Consider the following 24,908-nt stretch of genomic DNA (forward strand, 5'->3'; position numbering starts at 1 on the left):
TGCGTGGTTGTATTCTAATCCGCCTAATAGTTCTTTGATCTTTAAATTTTCTATTAATTTCATCTTTAAATTCCATTTTTATCAAAATGATCTTCAAACCTCTGTGCTAGTAGGGCAGTCTAAATTTTTGCGCGGAGCTTAAAAAAGAAGATGGTGCTAATATATATAAAATCAATGTTGCCATTTCGTTTTTAAAAAAGTTCCAAATGTTCTTTATTGAACTTCCGAGAACATCCTTTTATCGTCACATGACAACTGTATCGTTGGCGTCTGCTGAAATTAAAGTGCTTATGAATTTTTAAGTAAACTAGCACCTTCTTAGAACCGTTATTGATTTGTGGTAAAACGTCTACAAGTTTTTCTTAAATTTGAATTTATTTCCGAAACAAAGCTTCCAAAAATTGCCGATGACATGCGTGTTTGAAAGAGGTCATTAAGTGTTTTTACGTTAATGCGTTTAAAAAAAATTATCATATTCAAAAAGACACGCGATTTTGTTTTTCACTGTTACTCGCATACTCGCAATATTTTAATGAAAGCAACAAAAAAATCGCGTGCTTATTTTTAGACACATTATATTTTTATTATCTTGTCATTGATTCTAAAATAATTCCAACGGCAGTATTTTCGATTGGCTGTAGGAATGAAATCAAATATCTATTCCTTTGTTTGTTAGTTAAGTGGAATTATTTATTACGGGAGTCGATATAATTAGATAGAGAATCTTTTTCCAATTTAGGGCACGATCTGGAGCTCCATTTAATTATTAATCTCGGATTTCATTTTAATAATAGATTGCTTTATAAATGATAGTGGTTGCCAGGTAATGGGATTAATGAGTTAGATTACAATTTTTTCCCTTAAAAAAGTTTCTAAACCGGCTTTTTTTAATTCAATGAATGCAATTAATTACCTCTTTGGTGGAAAAAAATGTGGTTTTATCTTAATTTAAACTTCATATAAAGTTTGGTTTCGTTTTTCACCTTATCGAAGGGATGCTGACACCATGATAGCTTTTCTACTGAACCATACTTTAGTTTCTGAACCATACTTTGTGTTCTTTTTTTTTTCATTACTGAACCAGCTTTTCTATTGAACCAGCTTTTCTATTGAACCATTCTTTTCCATTGAACCAGCTTTTCTATTGAACCATTCTTTTCCATTGAACCAGCTTTTCTATTGAACCAGCTTTTCTACTCAACCATTCTTTTCTACTGGACCATGATAGTTTCACTACTATTAAACTACATATCTCAGAATTTATCAAAATCAATTAAAAAGTATTTAAAATATATGTTTTAGAAACATTAACAAATTAAATTTGGAGTTTAATTGTGGTTACCAAATTATAGAAAAATACAGTTAGTAAAATAGGGAAAGTTTTTTTGGATACATTTTTTCTGATAGTAATTACACGGATCAGAATTTATTCTCTCTAGTGTTTGTCTAATTTTTAAAACCTAACGTAAATATTCGATTTTATTTTGTAATTAATAAAAATGTAAAAGTAATTATCAAATTTTACTATTATAAAATTGTTATTTTGTCATATTATTTTAAACACTTGATTGTTTTAAACACTTGATTTTCTTCTGAAGTTTTACAGAAATTTTCAAAGAATCAGCGGGGAATCATTAAATTAAAGGGGATAGAAGAGTAGTGTATTGTTTCCATTAAAATGGTTGATGTTTTCTGCTGTCAATTTTTTTTTCCTGAAAGATTGACGTTCCAAAATAGCTAAATTCAACAGAGTTTCCACATGTTACAGTCGTATAATTAGCTCCACTTAGATATACAGAAATTTGGTATTGAGTAATTAAGTTCAGAAATAGTTCTCAGCCATTTTTCGATATTGGTTGTAGTACAGTTGAACTGGCTTGAAATTTGACTCATTCAGCAGTTGAAGTTGATACGTTGTTCCTAAAAGTTCCTTTTTCTAATGGTAAAGGAAAATGACAAACTCTTACAAAAACAGTGAACAACAAGTAAGAGAAAAAAGTCACTATCTCATTAACAGATGTCGGGCACTCCAGTAGCGCCTCACCTCAGAGTCCCCACGCAGAGCCGAGCATCTCAATAGATGGTTCCTGTTCATAAGTTCATTATTCGAGCATAACGGGCAATTTGGGTCAGTGAAAATGCCGATGCGGCAGAGGTGGTTCGCCAGGCAATCATGGGCCACCCTGAATTCTGCAACAACTTTATTGCGGGGCTTATCGGCAATACCCTGTTCTAAGCTGTTCCTCCAACTTCTTGAAAAAATACGAGCGCTTTCCAGTTTTGTCTCATAAAATGTTAGATATAGAGTGAAAGGATTTAAGAGTGCTTTGCTGTTGAATTATTTGAGTGCCTTTCTTAGCCAGCATATCGGCCTGTTCATTGCCGTAGATATCGCAATGTCCTGGGATCCATTGGAGTGTTATTTGTCGCTCTTTTATCCTCCAACTCTCCAGGAGAACCTGGCAATTCTTATGTTGGGACAGGCCTCTGCGTTCCACTGTAGAACATGATGTGCTGCATGCCGAAGTTGGTAGATCTCTTAGCCGTCGAGACGTTTCCTAAACGTTCGGTAACGTTCCTAAATGTTACCGAAACGATATAGGACTGTACGCGTGGTACGATTGAAGCTGCGTAGCGTTTTAAGCAAAGCGGTATTTTAAGCCTCAAACAATAGCTAGCAGAGAAACAATTAGTACGCAATAGAATAAATCTGGTAAGAATAAACATAATTCTGGTTAATGAAACCGAAATATATAGTATTTGACTCGTTAATTAATAACTTTTCTTTTCATATGGTAATGGTTTACCGGTAATTCTGGTTTTTCAGTATCATAGTTTACTAAAAAATACAACGCTGAAAAGAAAATTTAACCGAATAAATTGTTTTTATGCTGTTCCTCAAGTTATCATGATAAAAATACACTTTATCAAACTTTATCCCAAGTTGTAAGGCCATATTTTATTGTTAATTTTTCAAAAACCATTACCAAAGAGCTTCAAAAAAAGTTCGGAATTTTTGGTATTCTTATAGAGAAAAAAGAAGCTGTAAGTTTTATCATATTCTGCTAATTTTGACCATACTTTTTTTTTTCTAAATATATATTTTAATATATATTCTAATGTATTCTACTTATCTTTTGAAAATGTAAAAATTTATAGTTCCTCCTTGGCAAATTTCACTTAAGAAAATTTAATAAATTAAACTGATCAAGGATCAGCGGTATTTCAGATGACTTTTTAAAAGGTATTCAAGCAGCTATACAACAATAAACTGTACACAAAAGTTAACAAAAACTCGCAGACAAGTAAAATATTTATGCATAAATAATTGTAATTCTATAATTGTATTCAATTTTTCATAAATTGCATAAAGAATTCTAATTCCAAATATGTCACATTTTATATATAATTACACAAAGAAATAGTAAGATAAAATTTTCGTTAATTAAATTTTATAAAATTGGTTTTTTCGAATTCGGAAGGTTAAAAAAACAAGATTTTCCTAATGTTAAATCCAAAATTTAAAATACAATGTTTTAAAAGGATAAAAACACAAAAAATGAATGGCAAAAATGCATTCAAAATATCTAAGAAAAACTTCATTGTTTCTACTACTTCATTGGAAAGTTTTGGTTGAAAACATCTGGTTTACTACCGGATATATCTTGTAATGAGATTTTTAATTGCACGCGAGCACGCCGACACAGAAGACATTAAGCAAACATCATGGAGGAATTCCCAGAATGTTCCAATATTTTATAGCTGATAATTTTTATGTTCTATATGGAGTTTTTATATCAAATTACACACTGTATGCATAACAATGATGAGTCGGTGTTTGATATTTGAGTGCTATGCTGCTATCCGTAGAGGGGATAGTTATGAAAATTAGAAAGTGTTCTTTTAAATTTTATTTTTCACTTGTTGCATAAACAATAATATTGACAACTCTTTCTGTTTCAAATAAATTATTATTAAAGCCATAAAATAGATTGTTTGTACAAAAGATTCAACAAAGTTTGATATCTAGTTCATTCTTATGGCAGAGAAAGCTGCGTAAAATACGTAAATTGAATTAAATAAAATAAAACTTAAAGAAGTATAAAAGTTCTTTTGTTTTTAGTGTTTTGACGAATCCATATTAATTAAGAGTATCATGTCTTCTTGATAAAACTTTTTTCTCACTGCGTAGTTGCTGCATGATATTTTTTTTTAAAAAAAAAAGAATATTTACCTGTTTATAGAGCAAGAACTTTCTCTAATTTTCAAATAATACGAAAACTTGCTAATTTATAAGTTTACTCTTATTGTCAGTCCAGTAATATTCAATATTTAAGCTTAATAGTTGGAACACTAATTTCCTTTTAATAATTGAGCAAATTAAAAGTCATTTTGGTTATTTTTTCCATTAATTTATTTGTAGCACTCCAAAAAGTTACCATGTAGGAAAAAACAGTCAATGCTTATTTTTAAAAAGAAATTTTTATGACGATGAAGAGAGTAATAATAGTAACCTTTTCTTGCAACACTTATCTTTTACCAACAATTCGGTCAACTGTTCAAACAGTAAACTTCAATTTCTAATATTAATGGATTTTTTATAAAAATATTTTTATTTAAGCTTATCATTGATTTTTTAATATTTAAACTATGCCGAAGTTAGTTTAATTAAAACCTATAATTTAAAATAACATTTAGGTAAAAAAAAAACAACGTAATATTACAATAATAACTGAACATATCGCTGGTTCAAAACTAAAACGACGCATCTGCAAACGCATTATGCCTGCAGATGTGTCGTTTTAGTTTTGAAGCAGCGATATGTTTTCAAATTATTTTAAGGTTGCCATGTAATTTTCTTTGTAATTATACATTTGAATTTTTTTCGAAATAGGTACTTTTGGTAGCTATTTTGGCCGAAAATGCTGTGCGCGGTTAGAATCAATCAGTCTGTGAATTTGCCTTTTTTGATACTAAAAGTTGCTGGGAATGAATAAATGTGACTGTTATGAAATTGATGAAACTAAAATAACTCCAAAACTAAAAATCACTACCTTGATCATGTTTATGTTAAGTCAATAAGCATTGTCATTGCTCCATTAGGTATTTATTTCCTGATACCTTATGAATAAATTATAACGCGGAGAAAAATTAATTTTTTCTCATATTTAAAACTTTAGTTTTTACTCATCAAAAGCAAACTGTAAGTGAGAATCGATCCAAACACTACTATAATCGTATCTTTCTTAAAGTATACAAGTTCCCAACCACAGAGAATAAAACTAGGTGTATCGTACAATGCTCTATCCACATTATCAGTACATTCCAATCCACGGAGCAATCTCATCTCTATTTTGTCGCAGAATGCATTTCTAAACCTGTCCGTTTCAATAGGTACCCTACCCGCCATGCATATGATCAATATTAAAGAAGATAATGAAAACACCAGTAGAAAGAAAGCATCGAACAAATTATCCATTCCCAGCTTTGGTAGTTTTAACCTCGCACAAAACCCTGTCATAACAAGGGAAATCCAAAAATGACATATAAAAACGCAGAATATGGGTAGAGAAAATATGCTCTGAATATGTTTGAGAAACTGAAGTGTTTCTGCTCTTTCATTTGCAAGTCTCAGTTGATAAGTTTTTATAAATAGATTTGGTCTAGTATCGATTATATCTTGAATTGATTTATTTAACTGTATGCAAGCGTGACGACACAGAAGACTGTATACAAAAATTATCAAGTTATTCACAGAATATGTCAGACTTTGTAGTAAAAATTTAATAAAGTCTATAGAGAGTTTCAATTGCACATTGCTTACTGTATATCCATAGGTTGAAAAGGAATCAGTCGGCATTTTATAGCGTAAAGCTGTTTTCACACTAGTGTAGAGAATGGGGACGAAGAATGCAACAATGATTAGTGTGGTCCTAAAGCTTGCAAAGGTCTTTTTCAAAGGCTGCGCAGACAGTAGAATTGAGAGCTCTGTTCGTTTCAGGCTCATCGTAATTAAAGCCATTAAATTTAATGTTTGGGCAAAACTTATCATTAAGTATGATTTCCAGGGCATTTCCTGCGACTTCAGAGCTAAGTAAGATGAGTATGATGCGTCCAAGTGAACCAACATAAACAAAATGAAAAGTGCATGAGCAGTAATTGGTCTCTTTTTGTCTTGAATGTCTGTGACAAATCCATAGTAATAAAGAATGCCAAAATGCTTTTTCAATAGAATTCGTTTGTCATCACGTTGCTGTTTCATGGTATTTATCAGGGAAAAAAAACTGGATAGTTTGCATAAACTTTCTCTGCTCATTGAAAGGTCTGAGAAGTTGTGACTATTCAACCTACTCTTATGTCTGCGAAATGCTTTTAACAATGCTAAGTACGTATCTGAATATTGATTGGGGTAAATCGAAATCTTAAAATTCAACTTATTCATATTTGGGAGAGACGTATTCATGAAAAATAAATTGAAAGTAAAGCTTTTAAATTCATTAAACATGTTTTCAGCTTTTAACAAATTATCTTTTATTTCTGTTCGATTTTGAAATTGCAGTATAAATTAATTTTCATAATGTGAAAAGTTAGAACATTAAAACTCATATTATGAGTGATTTCATACCCAACATCCGAAAATATCGTATAAATCTTTCAATATGCAATCATAAATTAAATTTATATAATGTTACAATCAGTTTAATTAGTTTCTCTTCAGTTGATTCCATTATTGATCAGCAGTTTCTATTTTATTAGTGCTAAACATGTACCTGTATGTCTATTATTTATGCAATTTCAATTGCCTGTTGAATTTTATAAAATTCTTTCTTTTAATGAAACAGAGATAGAATGAAATAACCATAAATCCATGAATGAGCACGAACCTTTTATTTAAATAAAAAAAACTAGTTTAAATGATATTCCGGGAGAATTTAGTGTAGAAATCTACATTAATGTACCATTTAAACAAAATGCTCCGTCTGAATGCTCGTTGTCACCCATAATATTTGAACTTTAGACTGACAGGGTTTCTTTCTTACATAGGGCTCTATTCAAGATTACTTAAGGCATTATACCTTGATTAACTATGTACTTCCCTTCTGTACCTAGCCTTAGGATTACTTAATGCTCTATATCTCGGAGAAGTGAAAGTGCCTTTCTGGAAGACCCCCCATTATCCTAATCTTATTTCTTATATTTTTGTACTGTCGTTCAAGATCACTGGAACTCAGATTATAGTCCCATAGTCTCTATAATGGTCAACTTCAGCAGGGCCGTATTAATCGTACGCGGGACCCTAGACCATTTAAATTTTTGGGGCCCTTAGATTAAATTTTTTTCTCGTATATTTTTTATTTATTCAAATATAAAAGTATTTATAGATCTTTTCATTTAAGAAAGCATATTTAAAATAAAAATAAATAATAATAAATTAAATTTTACTTTATTTTATTAAATTAGAACTCCCCCACCAGAATTATAGCTATGATAGAATTCGATACATGGATACCACTAGTTTCTGCATTTGTGACAGACCGGGAGAGTTGGATTGAGGTCACCGGGTTTTGAACATTCGTCATGAGAGCTGTATTAAAATCATGGTCGTAGTTGCTCCTGTGGTGCCTTTAGCAGTCGGGTGTATGCAAGCCGACGTTGTGCTTAATCGAGACGAGACTGTGTAGCAACAGTGCGAGGAGGTGGATAGTGTGGCAGTCACATGTAGCAAGTCAACTGTTCAATGTGGACCATCCACCGAAGTAGGCGTTTCCAGATCGAAGTGGGAGTTACTGTCAAGGTAGGCGTGTTCACATCACGTTTGAAGGCCACCAATGTGGGGAGGGTAGTAACAGATCATGTCAATCGTCATCTATAAAAAGGTACCCCGACATAGAGTCAAGTTAACATGTCTTATATACTAGTGAATTGTAATTGTAACTTTGTAGTGGTAGATACGCTACACGTATATCAATCTCTCAAACAGGATGATAGTTTGTTGTGAGAACCTTATTGCTGTGGGGGGGGGTCATATATAATATTGAATTCTCTACAAATCTCATATTGCTTCGTCATTTTTGGACAATCTTATTGTGATTTCTATCAACAATGCTGTGATAGCATCAGCTCAAGCCATTTCCTTTTGTGATCATCTTTTTTTTCTCACTTGGATGCATTTTAATATAAAATTTTCTTATGATTCGGTTGATTATTTGTTTTTAAAGTGTTAGACAGAGAAAATTTATTTCTTAACTTGATTTAACTTGATAAACTTGATTTATTTCTTAACTTCTTAACTTGATAAGCTTGATTTATTTCTTAACTTCTTAACTTGAATTTATTTCTTAACTACTCTGAGCGTATTAAACACGTAAAAAGGATTTTTATCGTTTTAATTTTAAACTGACATTTTTATTGAATTCTTTTTATGTAATAATAAATTGCAACTTTATACCCTATAAACACATAAGAATTTAGTTATTGTAATAATTAAAAAGTAAATTGCTAGAAATGATGGGTTCAATTTACCAAAAAAAGAAAAAAAAAAGAAAAAAGACAGGAGTATTAAATTTTCAACTGCATGCAGCTGAATCTTCATAGATATCCTTTTAAATATGTACTGTTTAATATTCTTCAAGTTTGATATTCTTAAGAAAAATAAATATACCGTTCTGTAAAATAAAATTTAATTCCGACAAGTATGATAAGTAAGTATAAACTAAATTCGATCGCAAAGGATAAGTAACTTGTTATTTAATTTTTTTAAGTGTACACTGTAAAAAAATTAATTCCGGTTTAAATTACGGTAAAAAGTACCCGCACTCAGAGTGCCAAAACGTTTAACCGTAAAATCGATTTTTACCATAAAATTTTGTGGAATAAAAAATTTATTAAATTTATAGCAATATTTAGTGTAAAATCAGTAATTTACTGTAATTAAATAAATATTGTAAAAATTAAGGCATGAAATTTTATGGTAAAAATGGATTTTAAGGATGTTTCGTTGAGGTTGCCAGTACTTTTTACCGTAATTGGATTCAGAATTGTTTACAGTGTGTTACGTTTATTTTATGCTTATTAAGAGTTTTTATTTACATTACTGCTCAAAATGTTTTGTTTAACAAACAGTTTCTGATATAATATTTCTAAACATTTTGATAATTTAACCAGACTTAGAAAAGTAATCAATAAAAGGTATTTGTCTCTGAAAAAAATGAACAATATGAATTTGACTTTATAATTGTTTTTCTTAAAATTAACAAAAAATGAGACAAAGCGTAAAATTGATCAGAACGAAATTTTTTAAATTTTTTGTTTACAATTAAAATTTGTTATTTGTTTATTATAAAAATTTACTTTTCGGTTCTTTTTCAAATTTCATGGAGGAACTTTAATTATCTGCAGCTAACGAGAAGAGATTCTTGATAAATATACCCACTGATACACTGTGGTTTATAATTATTAGTATATTATATCCTGATTTTATAATATATTTTAATTTCAAATATGTTCATGAAAATTCGCACAATAATAATTTTATTTAAATCGCATTCAAAGTTACAGCCATAAAATTTATTTCATCAAAATATTTTTATTGCATTGAAATTTAAACATATGTAAATTAATAAAGCAAACATTGCGCTGCCCCTAACTATTGCGGTTCAAAGAATATCTAATAATAATCAGACATTTCAGATATAATTAACAACCAGTAGCTCCAATATTTATTTGTAGACATTTTGCTGTTATATTTGACATGATTTTTACTTGGCCTTCTATCTAATTTACATTTAACTCACTCTACACATTATAAATAGAGTTTTAAAAAAAATCGAAACCTTAAGATTGCTTTCGATTTTTATAAAGGTTTTATGCAAGCTATCCCTAAACATTTTCACTTACATTTAAACGAGGAGACTTCGGTGGCCAATTCAAATCATATATTCTATTTTGTTCAAACTACTTTCTTGAAACCTTAGATTTAAGAGGAGATATCCTTCTTGCTGAAATATGAAATTTAAACCTCCTAAATGATAACCATAAACCTGCTATTCTAACATTTATATATGTATTTTAGAGTTCATATTCCTTGGAATAAGAATTAAATAATACTTGTATTATAGATTAAATATTATTTAATATTATTTATTATTAAATTAAATATTATTTATTATCTGCTGAGAATTAAATAAACTTCTATGAAAACAGCGCCCATACATTTACGGGTCGAAATGTGTTAAAAATACTTTAAATATATTTTAATTAATTAATAAGTTAATTAATCAAAAAATGATTAATTAAATAATTAATTAAATAATTAATTAAATAATTAATTAATTAAGTAATTAATTAATTAAATAATTAAGTAATTAATTAATTAATTAATTAATTAATTAATTAATTAATTAATTAATTAATTAATTAATTAATTAAATAATTAATTAAATAATTAATTAAATAATTAATTAAATAGTTAATTAAATAATTAATTAAATAATTAATTAAATAATTAATTAAATAATTAATATGGTTTAATTAATAATATAGTTAATTAGAATTATGAGATACACGAAATATATTTTTAATACGTTGTAGCAAGAAATTGCTTGAATAAAAACAATAAAAAATTTGTGAATTTTTCTTAAATTAAAAAAAAAAACACAGTTAGCCTCATATTTAGGAACCATAGTGCATGCCACTGCTATTGTAATAGCTTCTGATGAAAATAATGAGCCTGCAGACCTGCAGTCGATAGAAAATTTTTGGGTTTACCTTGCCAGATAAGGTGCTGTTTTGGGTCCTCTTTTTTACATGAGGTGGCATAAGGGTTACTCCTTTTATAGTCCTCACACCCTATTTTTGAACCAATAATGGGAAACATTTAAAGTCAATTTTGCATTGTAGTGAAGGTGGGCAAGAATCTATTTTTAGTAATGTTTTCACGACAGCTCTCCACACAAAACTGTGATTCACGGTGTTCTGTGAAAAAGGACTTATTATCACTTCCTCATTTTAACTATCTGCTAAGGCCATTTTTTTGTGATAAAATATGTGAGTTTTTGAATTTATGTAAATTTCCATTTCCTATTTAATAAAGGACTGTTTAGTTTAAATTTTTCTTAATTTCCTGTATGCTTAATTACTTTAATGACTCGTTCATTCATTTCTATTAAGACACAGAAAACTTGTTGAACCGTAACTGTTATTTTATTTTATAACCGTCGTTGAACAGCTGACCCAATTTTTGGATTTACGACTACTATTGTTCAACTCCGTTGCCTTGTAATTTTTATCCCAATCCAGAAGACAAGGGAACTCTTGGATCAAGTATTGGGAGAAATATTGCCTTCGTGGAGGACGTTTTACTGGAACTATCCCACATTTGCGTTAGATTGAATACCACGAGAATCTCCCATGGTTGGCCTGGCGGCAAAGGGACCCATGATCCGCCTACCACTGAGGATATTTCACGTCAGCACTGTGGCCGGGGCAAGCCTGATACGGATTCGTATCGACCAGCCATGGCTGGGATTCGAACCCGGTTCACCTCATTGGAAGGCGAACGTTCTATCCCCTGAGCCATCGCGGCTCTACCGTAACTGATAGAACAAATTACTGAAGTTACAATCATTTTTATCTCTTAAACAACGCTTTTTTTTCATTACTCTTTGATTAAATTTTTCTGCTTCGCAAAAGATGAGCCGAACAGAACTTGTATAGAATTGTGAAGAAATGAATTTCCGAACGCAAAGATAACATTATTTTTCCTCAAAATAATCTTTCTTCGATAAACAGAAATCTTTTTTCGAATTAATATGAAGATAAAGCAGATATTGTCATTCTGGATATTCACACGATGACAGACCGTAATTCTCGTGGTTTTTTTTAACTAAATTTCTAGAATAAAATGTTCTGCTCCACAAAAGAACTGAACATAACTGTAATAAAATTATAATGATATAAATTTCCGAACTTAAAAATCAGATGATTTTTCATAAATTTTATTTCTTTTCATGCATAGAAATAAGAAAATGTGCTTCTAAAATAGTTTCAGAAGTCCCGATAATATATTTTTCTTCCTATGAATTCAAGCATGACCATAAGAGTCTTGAACTGTTGAAACTTTAGTCTTTACTCATCAAAAGGAAACTGTAAGTGAGAATAGTTCCAAACACTACTATAATCGTACTTTTCTTAAAGTATACGAGTTCCCAACCACAGAGTATGAAACTTGGTTTATCGTATAATGCTCTATCCACATCGTCAGTGCAATCTAACCCGCGGAGCAATCTCAACTCCATTTTTTCGCAGAATAAATGTCTAAACCTGTCCATTTCAATAGGTACTCTACCCGCCATGAATATGATCAGCATTAAAGAGGATAATGAGACCACCAATAGAAAGAGGGTATCATACAAATCTTCTGCTCTTAACGGCATTAGTTCTACTCTCGAATAAAGTCCCATCAAAGCAAGTGAAAGCCAAAAGTAGCAGTTGAAAACACAAAAGATGGGGACAGAAAATATGTACTGAATATCTCTGAGAAATTTCAGCGTTTCTGCCCTCTCGTTGGCGAGTTTCATTTGAAAAGATTTTATAAATATATCTGGTTTAGCATCGATAATATCTTGAGAGGACTTTTTTAATTGGGCGCAGGCCTGATGGCAGAGATAGCAATACACAAAAGTTATTAAGTACTGTACAGAATAAGTTAAAGAATGTAAGAAACATTTGATAAACTCTATAAAGAATTTTAACTGTAAATTAGTCACCGCATAACCGTAGGTAAAATAAGAAGTAGTAGAAGTTTTATATTTAAAAACCATTCTCCCGCTTGTGAATGCGAAAGGAATCAGAAATGCGAAAATGTTAATTGTGGTCTTCAAGCTTCTAAATATTTTCATTTTTTGAGCGAATAGTAGTTTTGACAGTTCTTTCTGTTTGAGATTCATCGCTATTAAGGCCACTAAATTCATTGTTTGCGATAAAGTTATTATCAAAGATGCTTTCCAAAAGATTTCCACTAATTTTACAGCAACGTAAGCTGTGCATAATACATCACACTGAACCAAAAAAAACAAGATCGGAAGTACTTTAGCGGTAATTGATCTCTTCTTGTTTTCAGGATTTGTAATGAATCCAAAATAATAAAGAATCCCAAAAGACAATTCCCTTGATTTTTTATTATTACGTTGCTGTTGCATAGTTTTTATATAAAAAAAAATCCAGACATGAGATATTAATTGTTCTTGTTTTTCAAATGTTACCAAAGTTGCCACTGTTTAATTCAACCTTATATCGATGATAATATAATGGAGATATTGATTTATCGATTACTTTAAAGAGATATCATTTAATTTAATTTATATATGTACGCATTTTTAATAATCAAAGAAAACGTTTTTAAAGATAATATATTTGAAGTTTTTTTTGCATTGTGCTAATACTAAATATATTTTTTTCTTAAAAGTTTCTTTTTTTTTTTTTTTAATCAAAATTCATTTATAAAAGTGACTCTTTTATTGTAGTACGATTGATTTCCATGATGAAAGCTTCATATCATCTTACAATTAGCTTGATTATATTTTGTAGCTTTTCCTTTATTAATTTATGATTGAATTTAGTTCAAGAGCTTTTTCTCTAATTGTGGAAAAAAAATTCTAAGTGACATTTTAGTGCACTTATAAACACCAACTTTAAAATTACTATGGAAACACATATCTCATTTGCAAACACATTATCTCATTGAAAACAGCTTAATTTAATAACCTGTAGACTAAGCTTAGTTGTGTACTTCTAGTCGTTATTAAACTTAAAAAATTAGGTTGTCCATGGAAATACTATTGAAGCCCCTTAAATTTTGCGTTTAAGAAATTTGTAAGTAGTTAAGTAACACAATATAGCGGCTAACTTTCTAAATTAGATATAAATAAAAAATATTTTTAATTAAGTAATCATAAAAAAATACATTTTTAATTAAGCATGAAATATATTTTCTGATTTTGTTGTGAGTGAATGAAAAGTACTAGTATGAATAACGTGCGATAGTATTATTATGAATATGCTAGCATTATTATGAATATATGAGCCAGTATTTGTTGGTTTTAGCCTACTTAAGGACGATTTACATTGACGCTAGATACGTTTCTTGAAGTTCGTCGTATCCCAACTGCTTATAGCGCCCTCTAGCAAACTGTTAGTTCATTCAGTAGATGTAAATAGTTGATACTCTACGGTATATTATGTAATGCCTTTGTAATAATTTTTTTATTTAATTCTACATGGTTATATCTGTCACATGAATGAATAATAATTCTTTGTGATTTATTGCTTTAAAATTTGGAATTTATTCTTTATTTCAATCGAAATTTTTGAATTAAGATTGGATTGTGAGAATTTATGATAGTTCCTTGAATTCTTTTCATATCGTGCGCTTATGTAGAAACATAAAGTTTTCTATTCATTTCCAAATCTTTTATTTTACATTTAATTCCGTAATACGTAAAAAGTATTACTTTCATATTTTGATTTACTCCTATCAATTTCTATTCTTTCATATAACAAATTATACTATGAACATAGAAAAAACAATCTACATTACGAGGGTTGCTATTTATATTTCTGGCCTTACATTACTTTTAACCGCTGGAGAAATGACTGGAGGTCTAGTGACAAGGGAAGACAAACTTATAAATTTTTTAAAGACCCAAGCATAAAGCGCCTGTAGGCCAATTTTTATTTAAACCAGCTCCTTACTGGCCACGGAGTGGGCCAGTAAGGAGCTGGGGGGACCCATCAACAAAAATATTTCAAAAAATCAGCTTCATGCAATTACTGTGGAGTGAGACTGGACATTGATCATCTACTTAAGCACTGTCCAAGATTCCGGGCACTTCGTCGAACCCATATGAATAATTGCGAAGAGGAACATCAATTCTTCGCTATATTGACCTGCAGGAAAATTGTGACTCAAATTATTAAACAAACCCTCGAGGACATTCTAGCCCCAGATCAACTGACCCCAGTCATGAACCAACAATAGAGCATGTCATCGTTAATTTTTACTAATCAACTTTTAGCCTTACATTTTGAATTTTTATCTACTTTTGATTTTAGACTTCATAGACGTCTAGTCAGACTTTTACTTTTAGACATTTACTGTTTGGACTTTTAGCTTTCATTGATTTTAGTTTTGAGATTTTTTATCTCTTGTTTCCTTATTATTATAATAATTTAATTCTCGACATTTACACCGGCGCTATTGGGTTTCATTGCCTTTAACACATGTTTTTAATTGTCAAGCGTTATTGTTAATCCACTTTTAACTGATCACCACCACTGTCATTTGGCGAAATTTTACTGTAACTTTAGTTTTTAGAGAAATTTTATTGTACTAATTTTACTTTTATCTCCGTATACCCCCCTGGGGTGGGCCGGAGTTTAACCTACTTATATTTCTGGTCTTGGCAACAGTAAGTGTTGCTAGGCGACCGCAGACAATTTTAATCGAAAGTTTAATATTTATAAACATAAATTCAGCAGATGATTTACCATTATAGCTTCATTTGTGTTGTTGACAGTAAATTGAAAAGTTCTTCTCTTTCAAAAAATGGAATTGAATCGTGAACATTTTCGTGCCATTATTTTTCATAACTTTCGACGTGGATTGTCAAGACAAGAGTGCTTCGATGAGCTTAATTCTTTATTCAGCGATAAAGCGCCATCCTACAGCACTGTAAAAATTGATATAACGAATTTAATCGTGGTCGATGTTCGATCCAGGACGAATCCCGTGCAGGGGCCCTATTACCAGCTTCACGGAATCTAATTCCGATCGAAATGAAACTCTCGTGACGTCATAAATCCGTGAATGTCAGTTAAGTCGTATTACGAGCTCTTGATTCCGCTCGGAACTAAATTCCGATGCGAAATTATTACGAATCCCATTCCGGCAGGTTTAAGAGTAAGCGAAATCTAGATTCCGATAAGAGTTTATTTCAGTGAACAAAATGGCGCTGTTTTCCGTCATACAGCCAGCTATTGCTGAAGAGAGTGATCGAAACACTATTAAGAGAAAGATCTATCGGCTTAAAAGATTTTGGGTATTCCAATATCCCGACAACAAAATTTAGAAATTAATTTAGATTGGAAATTAATTTTTTTTTAAAGGGTGTTACTCATAGGCGAAATTCAGTAGTGGAAATGAATAATATCGGATTGTGGAAATTAATAACAAAAGCTACATAAAAAAAAATATGTACAAAAAACAATAGAATCTTAGCTAAAAAAAGGAATTACCAAAGTTAGCAATTAGAATTTCCTATATTGTTTGAAAAATGCATGTGTGGAGAATTTTACTATCGACTGTGTTATCCTTCAACTATCTTATTGTATTTTAAAATCGATGCAAGTTACCAATTTACCGAACATGTCTTATATAGTGATTTGGTATTTAATATTTATAGTGGTAATTACGCCAAATATGCCGGTAAGGCTTCCTTTATTTTAATCTGGATTGTTTTCTAGGTATTCCACAATCTTTGTCTGGAGGCGAATATTAATTTTTGTACGTGAAGCCATTTGAAAATACAACGTTGTAATTTCACTCTACACTACTCTCTATACTTCAAATAAATACAAACTTGACTTTTAGAACACAAAATTGTTGAAAATGTATGAATTTTTAAGCTTTCAGTTCTAAGTTAATGCGATTTTAACTCGCATAGAAGTAGAGAATACAAACATATCGTTGCCAGATTAATAAATTAGAATTATAATAATTTTCTAATTGGTCAAAGTTAGCCCCGCCTACAAACTTCAATTTCACCGGAATCGTGTGGAATGGCGATTTCGATTCCGGATTCCGATATGCTCATGTTACGGCAAAGTGGGTTTTACGAAATTGGCAATCCGATGAAAGCTAGTTTCCGATCGGAATCGTTTCCGAGCGGAATAAGTTTCGAAGAGTTGGTAATAGGGCCCCAGGTCGTCCAAAATCCGTTGTTGTGCCAGAAAAGATCGATGCTGTGCGTGAACTGATAAAGCAAGATCGTCATGCGACATACCGTTAGATAGAGGCGTCTTTGGACGTTAGTATGACTAGCATCAATAAAATATTGCATTAACATTTGAGCGTAAAAAAGAATTTGTTCGCGTTGGATCCCGCATAATCTGACAAATGCTAAAAAAAGGCTCGTGTAGATTGGTGCAAGGAAATGTTGGAAAAATACGTTCAAGGTACATCAAAGGCTGTGTATAACATCTACACAGGTGACGAATCATGGATCTATGCGTATGAGCCGGAAACAAAACAGCAATCAATTGTATGGGTCTTCCAAGACGAGGCAAAACCAACAAAAGTTGTTCGAGGAAGAAGCACATCGAAACAAATGATTGCCTGTTTCTTCGGCATTAACGGTCATGTGGCAACAGTGGCGTTAGAGCAACGCAGGACGGCCAATTCCGAATGGTACACGACCATTTGTTTGCCAGAAGTCATCGGAGAAATTCGAAAAAAGCAGAAGAGCAGGCAAATTATTCTTCATCATGACAATGCGAGCTCTCACACATCGACTCAAACAAAGGCATTTCTGACGGAGCGAAAGATCGAACTGATGGGTCATCCGCCGTACAGCCCTGATTTGGCACCCAATGACTTCTTCTTATTCCCACACATCAAAAATAAATTACGTGGACAATGATTTTCGACCCCCGAAGAAGCGGTTGATGCATTCAAAACGCATGTTTTGGAGTTACCTCAATCGGACTGGAAAAAGTGCTTTGAAAATTGGTTCAAACGCATGCAAAAGTGTATTGATCATCATGGAGAATATTTTGAAAAACAATAAAACCAATTTCGATCCTACATATTTGCTTTTTCATTATTAGGCCAGAAATATAAATAGCAACCCTCGTAAAAACACTTTTCTGTTTTTATTCTTCCGATAGCTTAAAAGCATTGATGGTGCATTTCAGCTATATTAATACTTATTAAATTCAACAATGAAATTAATTTAAGATCAAGATAAATTATGCGAAATTAAAGTATTTAAAATAAATCGTATTTTATTTTCATTTTAAATTACAAACGACATTTTTAACGAACTAAATTAAAGTATTTTATCTAACTAAAATAAAAATGACCGAATGATTGTAAAGAGCTTTATAGATTCAATTAAAAATAAAAGAAAACGATAAAATTATCAATATATCTGATTTTCAAACTTTTTGGCGCAGCGGGGAGTTAAAACCGTTTGCTCCAAACTTTAGCCATTTTGGCACGCATCGATTAAAAAAAAAATAAAGTAAAAAAAAAGTAGATAAATGAAACAATAAAAAATACGATTCACTATAAAATGAAGAAAATTGAGAGAACCAAAAGGCGATTGCAGGTTACCCATTGACAAAATGGTTGCTGTCTAATTTTTTTTGGAAAAGAAATTTTATCGTGTTTTCATCTTGGACACATTCTGTGTAAATTCAGCTCAGACACATTCTGCGTAAATTCTTTTGATGATTGAATAGACATTGAACAGCCAATCGAGATCAATATTCACATTTTCGGTTTGGTACAATGGTGTTTGAAGGATATTGTAAGCTGCATCATAGGCCCGTTTCGGATTCACAAGTTCATACATGAAATATGATTTGAAAGCTAGGCTTTTTTTCAATTTTACTTGAATAATGAATAAATCATTTATATTGTGTGGAAGACAGTCTATGATCTTGTATAAGTTATTGGGTATGTTGACATTGGATCCTTTTTTCCTAACTGGTGATCAACACCCAGTTCTCGTTTTTGCATGAAAGGAGTTCGGAGAGTCAATATTTGCTCTTCGGTAGGGTTCAATTCTCTCCACCACTTTGGTACTTTTGTGAGGGACGGGCTTCATGCTTGCCTTTGCGAATGGAATCCTTTCGTTTTTCCGTTTGTGTGTAACGCTTAAGGTATTCCCGTCTACGCTCTTTGGCTTTTTCAACCTCGGTAAGTTTAGGCCTTGGCATCGTTTTTTTCTCGCTTCAACTCTAACTTTTGGAACCGTGTCAATCAGTTTGGACCCTCTTTATTTGTGACATTCACCTGAATTACTATTGAAAATGATCCAGTTTGAACTGTATGTTAGAATTTCTGATTCTTAATTAAAACAATAAAAACAAAAATATCGTTCAAATGATGAAATTCTCTTTTATTCACAACTTAAGAAGTATTTATGGGATCTCTCTGGTTCCATATCTCAAAAATAAACTCACCAACTTAATGCATAACAAAATTAAAAGTGAAAAAAATAATTCTAAAAAAATTATCAAATAGCAGCAGTCGACATAGCAACGCATGCGCGCTGTTTACTATTACTCTTGATTATTGTAGTTTAAAAGTGAAGACGCCATGAAATCCAAACCAAGACCCATTTTGCCAATGGGTTTAAAAACAAAACAAAACAAAAAACAAAAAAAAACGCGTCGTTGTCTTACATGCATTAGAACCGGACACTGTCCATAAAATTACAAAATCACCTTAGTTAAAAAATGTGCACCACATTGAAATAAAATTCGAGTCCAAAAATTTGCAACAACTTTGAGACCAAGGGCATGATTGTAGTTATGTGATGAGTATTACGCACAATACTGACTAACTTCCCAACAAAGCCAAAGCCTGTATCTATCTATCTGGGACATGGGCGAGCATGGACAATCCGACAGTGAGAATCGAACCCCAATCCTTTGCAGCTGCAGCTCTGTTTGACTACTACAGAGGACATGCAGAACATCAAAGAATTAAGAAGAAATGAAAAAGTAATAAATAAGTATTCATGTTAATTTTTTTCATAGAGATTTTGATGCATTTTTGGCCTTTAAATATAGCCAATTAACAATCAAAATTTTTTTTCTTTCTGTCGTATGTTTGTTTAGGCAGTGGGGGTGCGATTGTTCCTGTTTTTTAGTGGCGCCATCTATGGCCAGGAATTCGACTTCTGCCACGCCATTCACACAACCACAACCCGTAACAACAATCAAAATTAAATGTGTTAAATGTTAATGTGGAAAAAAAACTTAAATTACCGTTACACACTAAACACTTAATTCTAAATGAAAATGAAATTTTGGATTTCTAGCAATAAAAATATGTGATGGGACTATTTCTGTTATGTGTCGTAATGATAAGCTCGCTTTTTTGGCGGTAGTAAGGAAATAATGATCTCTAATGGAATAATGGAGTTCGATTGCTTCAACCTCCATAATAGCGTTGCTTATCGAGACGTGACAGAGCTTAGTGCTTTTATTAAGGTTATTTTTAACAATTTTATCGTTAGAATGATTTTAAATAGTTATTCAACATGATGACAAACATTCGCCAGCATGATTTCAGTATGTTTGCAAGCATGTTCGGTGATTGTTGCTCCATTGTACCACAGTCGGTGTCTCGATTTAGATTTTTTTTGATTTAGATTTTTAGTATCACTGAAATCTTACCAGATTATTGTTTATTTTTAAAGAAATGCAATTATATATTTTTATGCCAATTTATTCTCAAGTTTAAAAGCAATCCTTTTAAACTTTGTAAAAAGTATTTATGGATTATTGGAAAGTACCATTCGTTATTTTTAGTTTCGATTAAAAATAAAAATCAGCATTGGGTGGCTAAATATTTTCTGAAATAAACATGGAGATATTGTATTAAATTCTTTTTTAAGTATCTATTTTAATGTGGTTTCAAAAAGTATTTGCCTTTTTATTTTTGAGGTAAAAATATGCATTTATAAATGACATTATAAATTTGTTTTCATACATATGGAAAGAATTTATTTTGTCTACATCATTGATTTATTTTTATAAATACTGAAATCTACAAACACGAATTAGATTGATCAGCTTTTGTTCTAACTTATCACAAATAGAAAAAAAGAGCAATTACCTTTTGATCGCATGAGAAAAACGAGCAAAATACACATTATTCCGGCTGAGTGAATTTTGTAAATCAACTTTTAAATGCGGGTATACATTTTACATGATAGAACAACGATTCATTTCAGAATGACTGACTGAATCATAAACTGTAATTGATTGAATAATGTCAATAACCGTTTATTTGTTTTCATCTATGACTATTCCAGTAATACATATTAAAAGAAAATCATAAAAATGAACAATGATGGTCAATATAATTCTTTTTGTTGGAATAAACTACATGTGTTTAATACTTGATGTCATGTCTTGAATAAAAAATCAAAGATTATTTCTTGTTTTTTTCTTCTAGTATTGTAAAGAAATAAATATATAATAAAGAATAATATTAATTTTTAATGAGTGTGAGTTTTACTGTTAAATGAATGAATGCGATATATGCACTGCTATTATTAAAAAAATTCATATTGTTCTTTCTCGAAACGAAACATTTTGTATTTTGCTTATAGACGAATAATTGTTTACTTAAAAATAGTTTTAAAACATCATAACTAACATTTTGAACGTTATTAGACTACGACTCTACGAATTTTTCAACAACACACGCAGCATAAATTATCACAAACGCATGATAAATATATTTTAAACATTTGCAGTGTGTACACTGTAGATTGTGTAAAACGTTCATAATGTATAAGAAGAGCATTAAGAAGAGCATTCGAAGTTCTCGCCAAAAAAAGTCAAATTGTGTGCAGCGCGCCAAAAAAAAATTACCATTCTGAGTAACTTTTGATCTAATGACCGGATCTTTACGTTCTAGGACTCAAAGGTTCGAAGGAGTGACCTCGAATATGCTAATTAATTAGTGCAGACGATATTTTAAGTTACGAAATCAGACACAAAATTTACTCTTTCTGAATAAACATACATTTCCTTTCAAAGGATTCGAATTTTTGACCCCCAAAATATCGGGGGTAACCACAATCTGAGAAATATGGGCCCCATAGTTTAATTAGGCGAGCGGTTCAAAGCTTGGAACCTTTAATGTTAATTTGACTTTTTGGCGAATTTCGTCATATCTCTTGAACTTTTTAGGCGAATAAATTTTGTTTTCATACAATCATAAAATTTTTTTATCGAAAGATAGTTCCATGCAAAAGAAAAATTTTAGTTATTATTTATTACTTTGTATTATTTCATTAAACAATAGTCGAAAAACTTATGAATTATTGGGTATAATGTTTTTTTTACATAATTTTAAAGTGTGCAATTTTGCATGGCAAAATATTGCATATGTTTATCCAAAGATAATTCCATGTAAAAAATAAAGTTTAGTAAACATTTACTGTTCTTTATTATTTTATTAAACAAATAGTCGAAAAACGTTTGAATTGTAAGGTATACATTATTGACATCATATTAAATAATTTCACATGACAAAGTAAAAAATTTGAACGAAATCAGTCAAATAGTTCCTGAAAAATGGAATTTTGTAAAAGTAGTATTTTCAAAGTTCGATTGCTTGAGATTTTTGATTCCATTTTTCAGTACGTTTTAGCGTCTGATGTAGTAACTTAAAATATCGTTTGATCTAATTTTTAAGCATATTTGAGGTTACCCCTTGGAAAAATTCGAATGAAATCGTAATTGATTTGATTTTTTTTTTAATAGTCTCTGAGTAATCGAATTTTAATATACGACTTTTTTAAAATTCGATTTCTCAAGAACGATTCAACAGATTTCCTTCAAATTTTGTATTTTGCCATGAAAAAATTATAAACTTTAAAATTATGTAAAAAATTGTACACCTTACAATTCAAAATTTTTTTGACTATTTAATAAAATAATAAAACATAAAAATTTGAAATATATGACTAAATAATTTTTGCATGAAATTATCTTTGGATAAGCAAATTTTACAATTGTGTGAAAAAGTTTTCAATTCACTTAAAAAACTCTCGAGATATGGCGAAATTAACATTAATGGATTCAAAATTTGGATTGCTCTCTTGACACAACTATGGGGCCATATTTCCTAGATTGCAACTATCCCCGATATTTTGGGGGTCGAAAATCAACTCTTTCTTGCAGTCAGCTCAAGTTTTACGCTTTGATTAAAAAAATATTTTTTATGAATAAGTTAAAACGTTTTTCAGTAAAGTTACTACTAATAATATTTATTAAATTAATAAATTTTGCTAATAGTAAATTTAAACGTCAGTTTTATTTAATCACTAGCTGGATACCCATTCTCCGTACGGGAATGAAAAAAATTAAGCAATCAATAAATCAATGCTGAATCATAATTTTATTACAAATGGAAACTCTCATCATATTATAGATTATTTTTAGTTCTAATTAATTAATTAATTTTCAAAATGTGCAAAAATATATATATCTTTAAAAAGTAAAGGCGAAATTTCATTATATCATATGTTAGTTTCAGTATTAATTAATTAATTAGTTTTGAATGTGGGCAGAATTAAACAACTTGAAGAAATTAAATCTTTGAAAATTTCAAAAACGATTATTATGCCCATTTCAGCAATCTTGTAGTCAAAACTTTCAAAGCATTGTTTTTAATCCTATTTAATAAAAAATAAAAGAAATAGTTTTAATTGAAACTACTTATATGATATTAATTAGTGTTAGTGAAACTGTTAGCATTATAAAACTGTTAGCATTATAAAACTGTTAGCATTATAAAACTGTTAGCATTAGTGAAACTGTTAGCAAAACGCGAAGAAAAATATGTTCATTACAACATTCGTAAAGCAAAGGTAGTAAAGGTTTTCGATACGTAAAATAAAGTAAAAGCTACGTATATTATTATAGATATTATTTTTTTATTCTATTTGATTTATTATAATATGTATATTATTTTTTATCCTGTTTAATTTTTTCATATTCAATTTTTATCTTATTGTTTCTAAGCCTGTTCAATAAAGATAAAGGTCTAAGTTATACTATTTACATAAAATGAATTAATGCTTAAAATTGTTAGTTTCACAAGAAGGATGATATGTTTTTTATAACACTTGAAATTTTTTGATAGGCAGAGTGAAGTATTAGCGATGTTTATATTGCTATTCAATTTTTATCCCTTTTTTATCCTATAGATAAGGTGATATATTTTTTATCCGATAGCTAAAGTGAAGTAATAGCAACGTATATTATTTTATATGTCATTTTCTATTCTATTTAATAAATTATTATATGCATATTATTTTTTATGATATTTAATTTTTTCATATTCGTTTTTTCATCCTATTGTTTTTAAGTCTTTTCAATGAAGGTAGCAAAAAATAGTAAGTAAAACTACTTAGATTATAATAATATAATTAATAAAATTAATTTGCGCTTAAAATTTAATGTTTAACATGAAGGATGATGTGTTTTTAATAACATTCGAATTTTTTTGATAGGCAAAGTAAAGTAATAACGACGTATGCTACCTTATTCAATTTTTTATTCTGTTTAATTTTTTCATATTTAATTTTTAATGCTTAATTTTTATCCTATTCTTTTTAATCTTAATCAATAAAAGTTAAAAAAATATAGTTTAAAATGAAACTACTTACTTAAAAATAATTTGTGTTGAAAGTAGTGAACTTAAAATGAAGGATGATATGTCCTTTATAACATTCGTAATTTTTCGATTTGTAAAGTAATGTAAGAGTGATGTATTTATTCCCCTTAAGCCAATCACGAATCCAAGATTTTTAGACACGCAAACGTAAGCATTTCTGATGCTTTTCTTATCCATGAATTTAAACAATGGAAAATATTTTTCCTTTTCTATTGCGCAATTTTTAATGCTCAAATGTGCTTTTAAATACTACAGTCTTATATGTAATTAAGTGTTCTTTAATTAAAAATTAATTTGCATAAAAAAATCTTTTTTTTTAAGTAAATATTTTAGTTAAATAAGCAGTTTATAATTTTGTGCTTAACCCTATTAACGCCAAAAACTGGTCTCTGCAAAACTTATTTTTTTTTTGGAAACGACA

At 30.1% G+C, this 24,908-nt stretch overlaps 1 protein-coding gene across 4 annotated transcripts in view; it reads right to left on the minus strand.

Annotated features, from left to right (window-relative positions):
* The window catches only part of LOC107444140 (aquaporin-9), a 118,237-nt gene extending 93,715 nt beyond the window's left edge, over positions 1-24,522 (minus strand). For 2 of the 4 annotated variants that reach the window (XM_071183510.1, XM_016058226.3), the window contains exon 1: positions 20,909-21,048. In XM_071183510.1, coding sequence (XP_071039611.1) covers positions 20,909-20,945 — 37 coding nt within the window. In that variant the 5' untranslated portion in view covers positions 20,946-21,048. Of the gene's footprint in view, positions 1-20,908; positions 21,049-24,479 lie in introns of those variants that run through there. The other 2 variants (XM_071183511.1, XM_087167778.1) reach the window with 2 other exon arrangements.
* Between the last annotated feature and the right edge of the window lie 386 nt (positions 24,523-24,908).

The sequence above is a fragment of the Parasteatoda tepidariorum genome, chromosome 7 (assembly GCF_982258835.1).
Source record: "Parasteatoda tepidariorum strain Cologne lab strain chromosome 7, Ptep-v5.0, whole genome shotgun sequence".
NCBI lineage: Eukaryota > Metazoa > Arthropoda > Arachnida > Araneae > Theridiidae > Parasteatoda > Parasteatoda tepidariorum.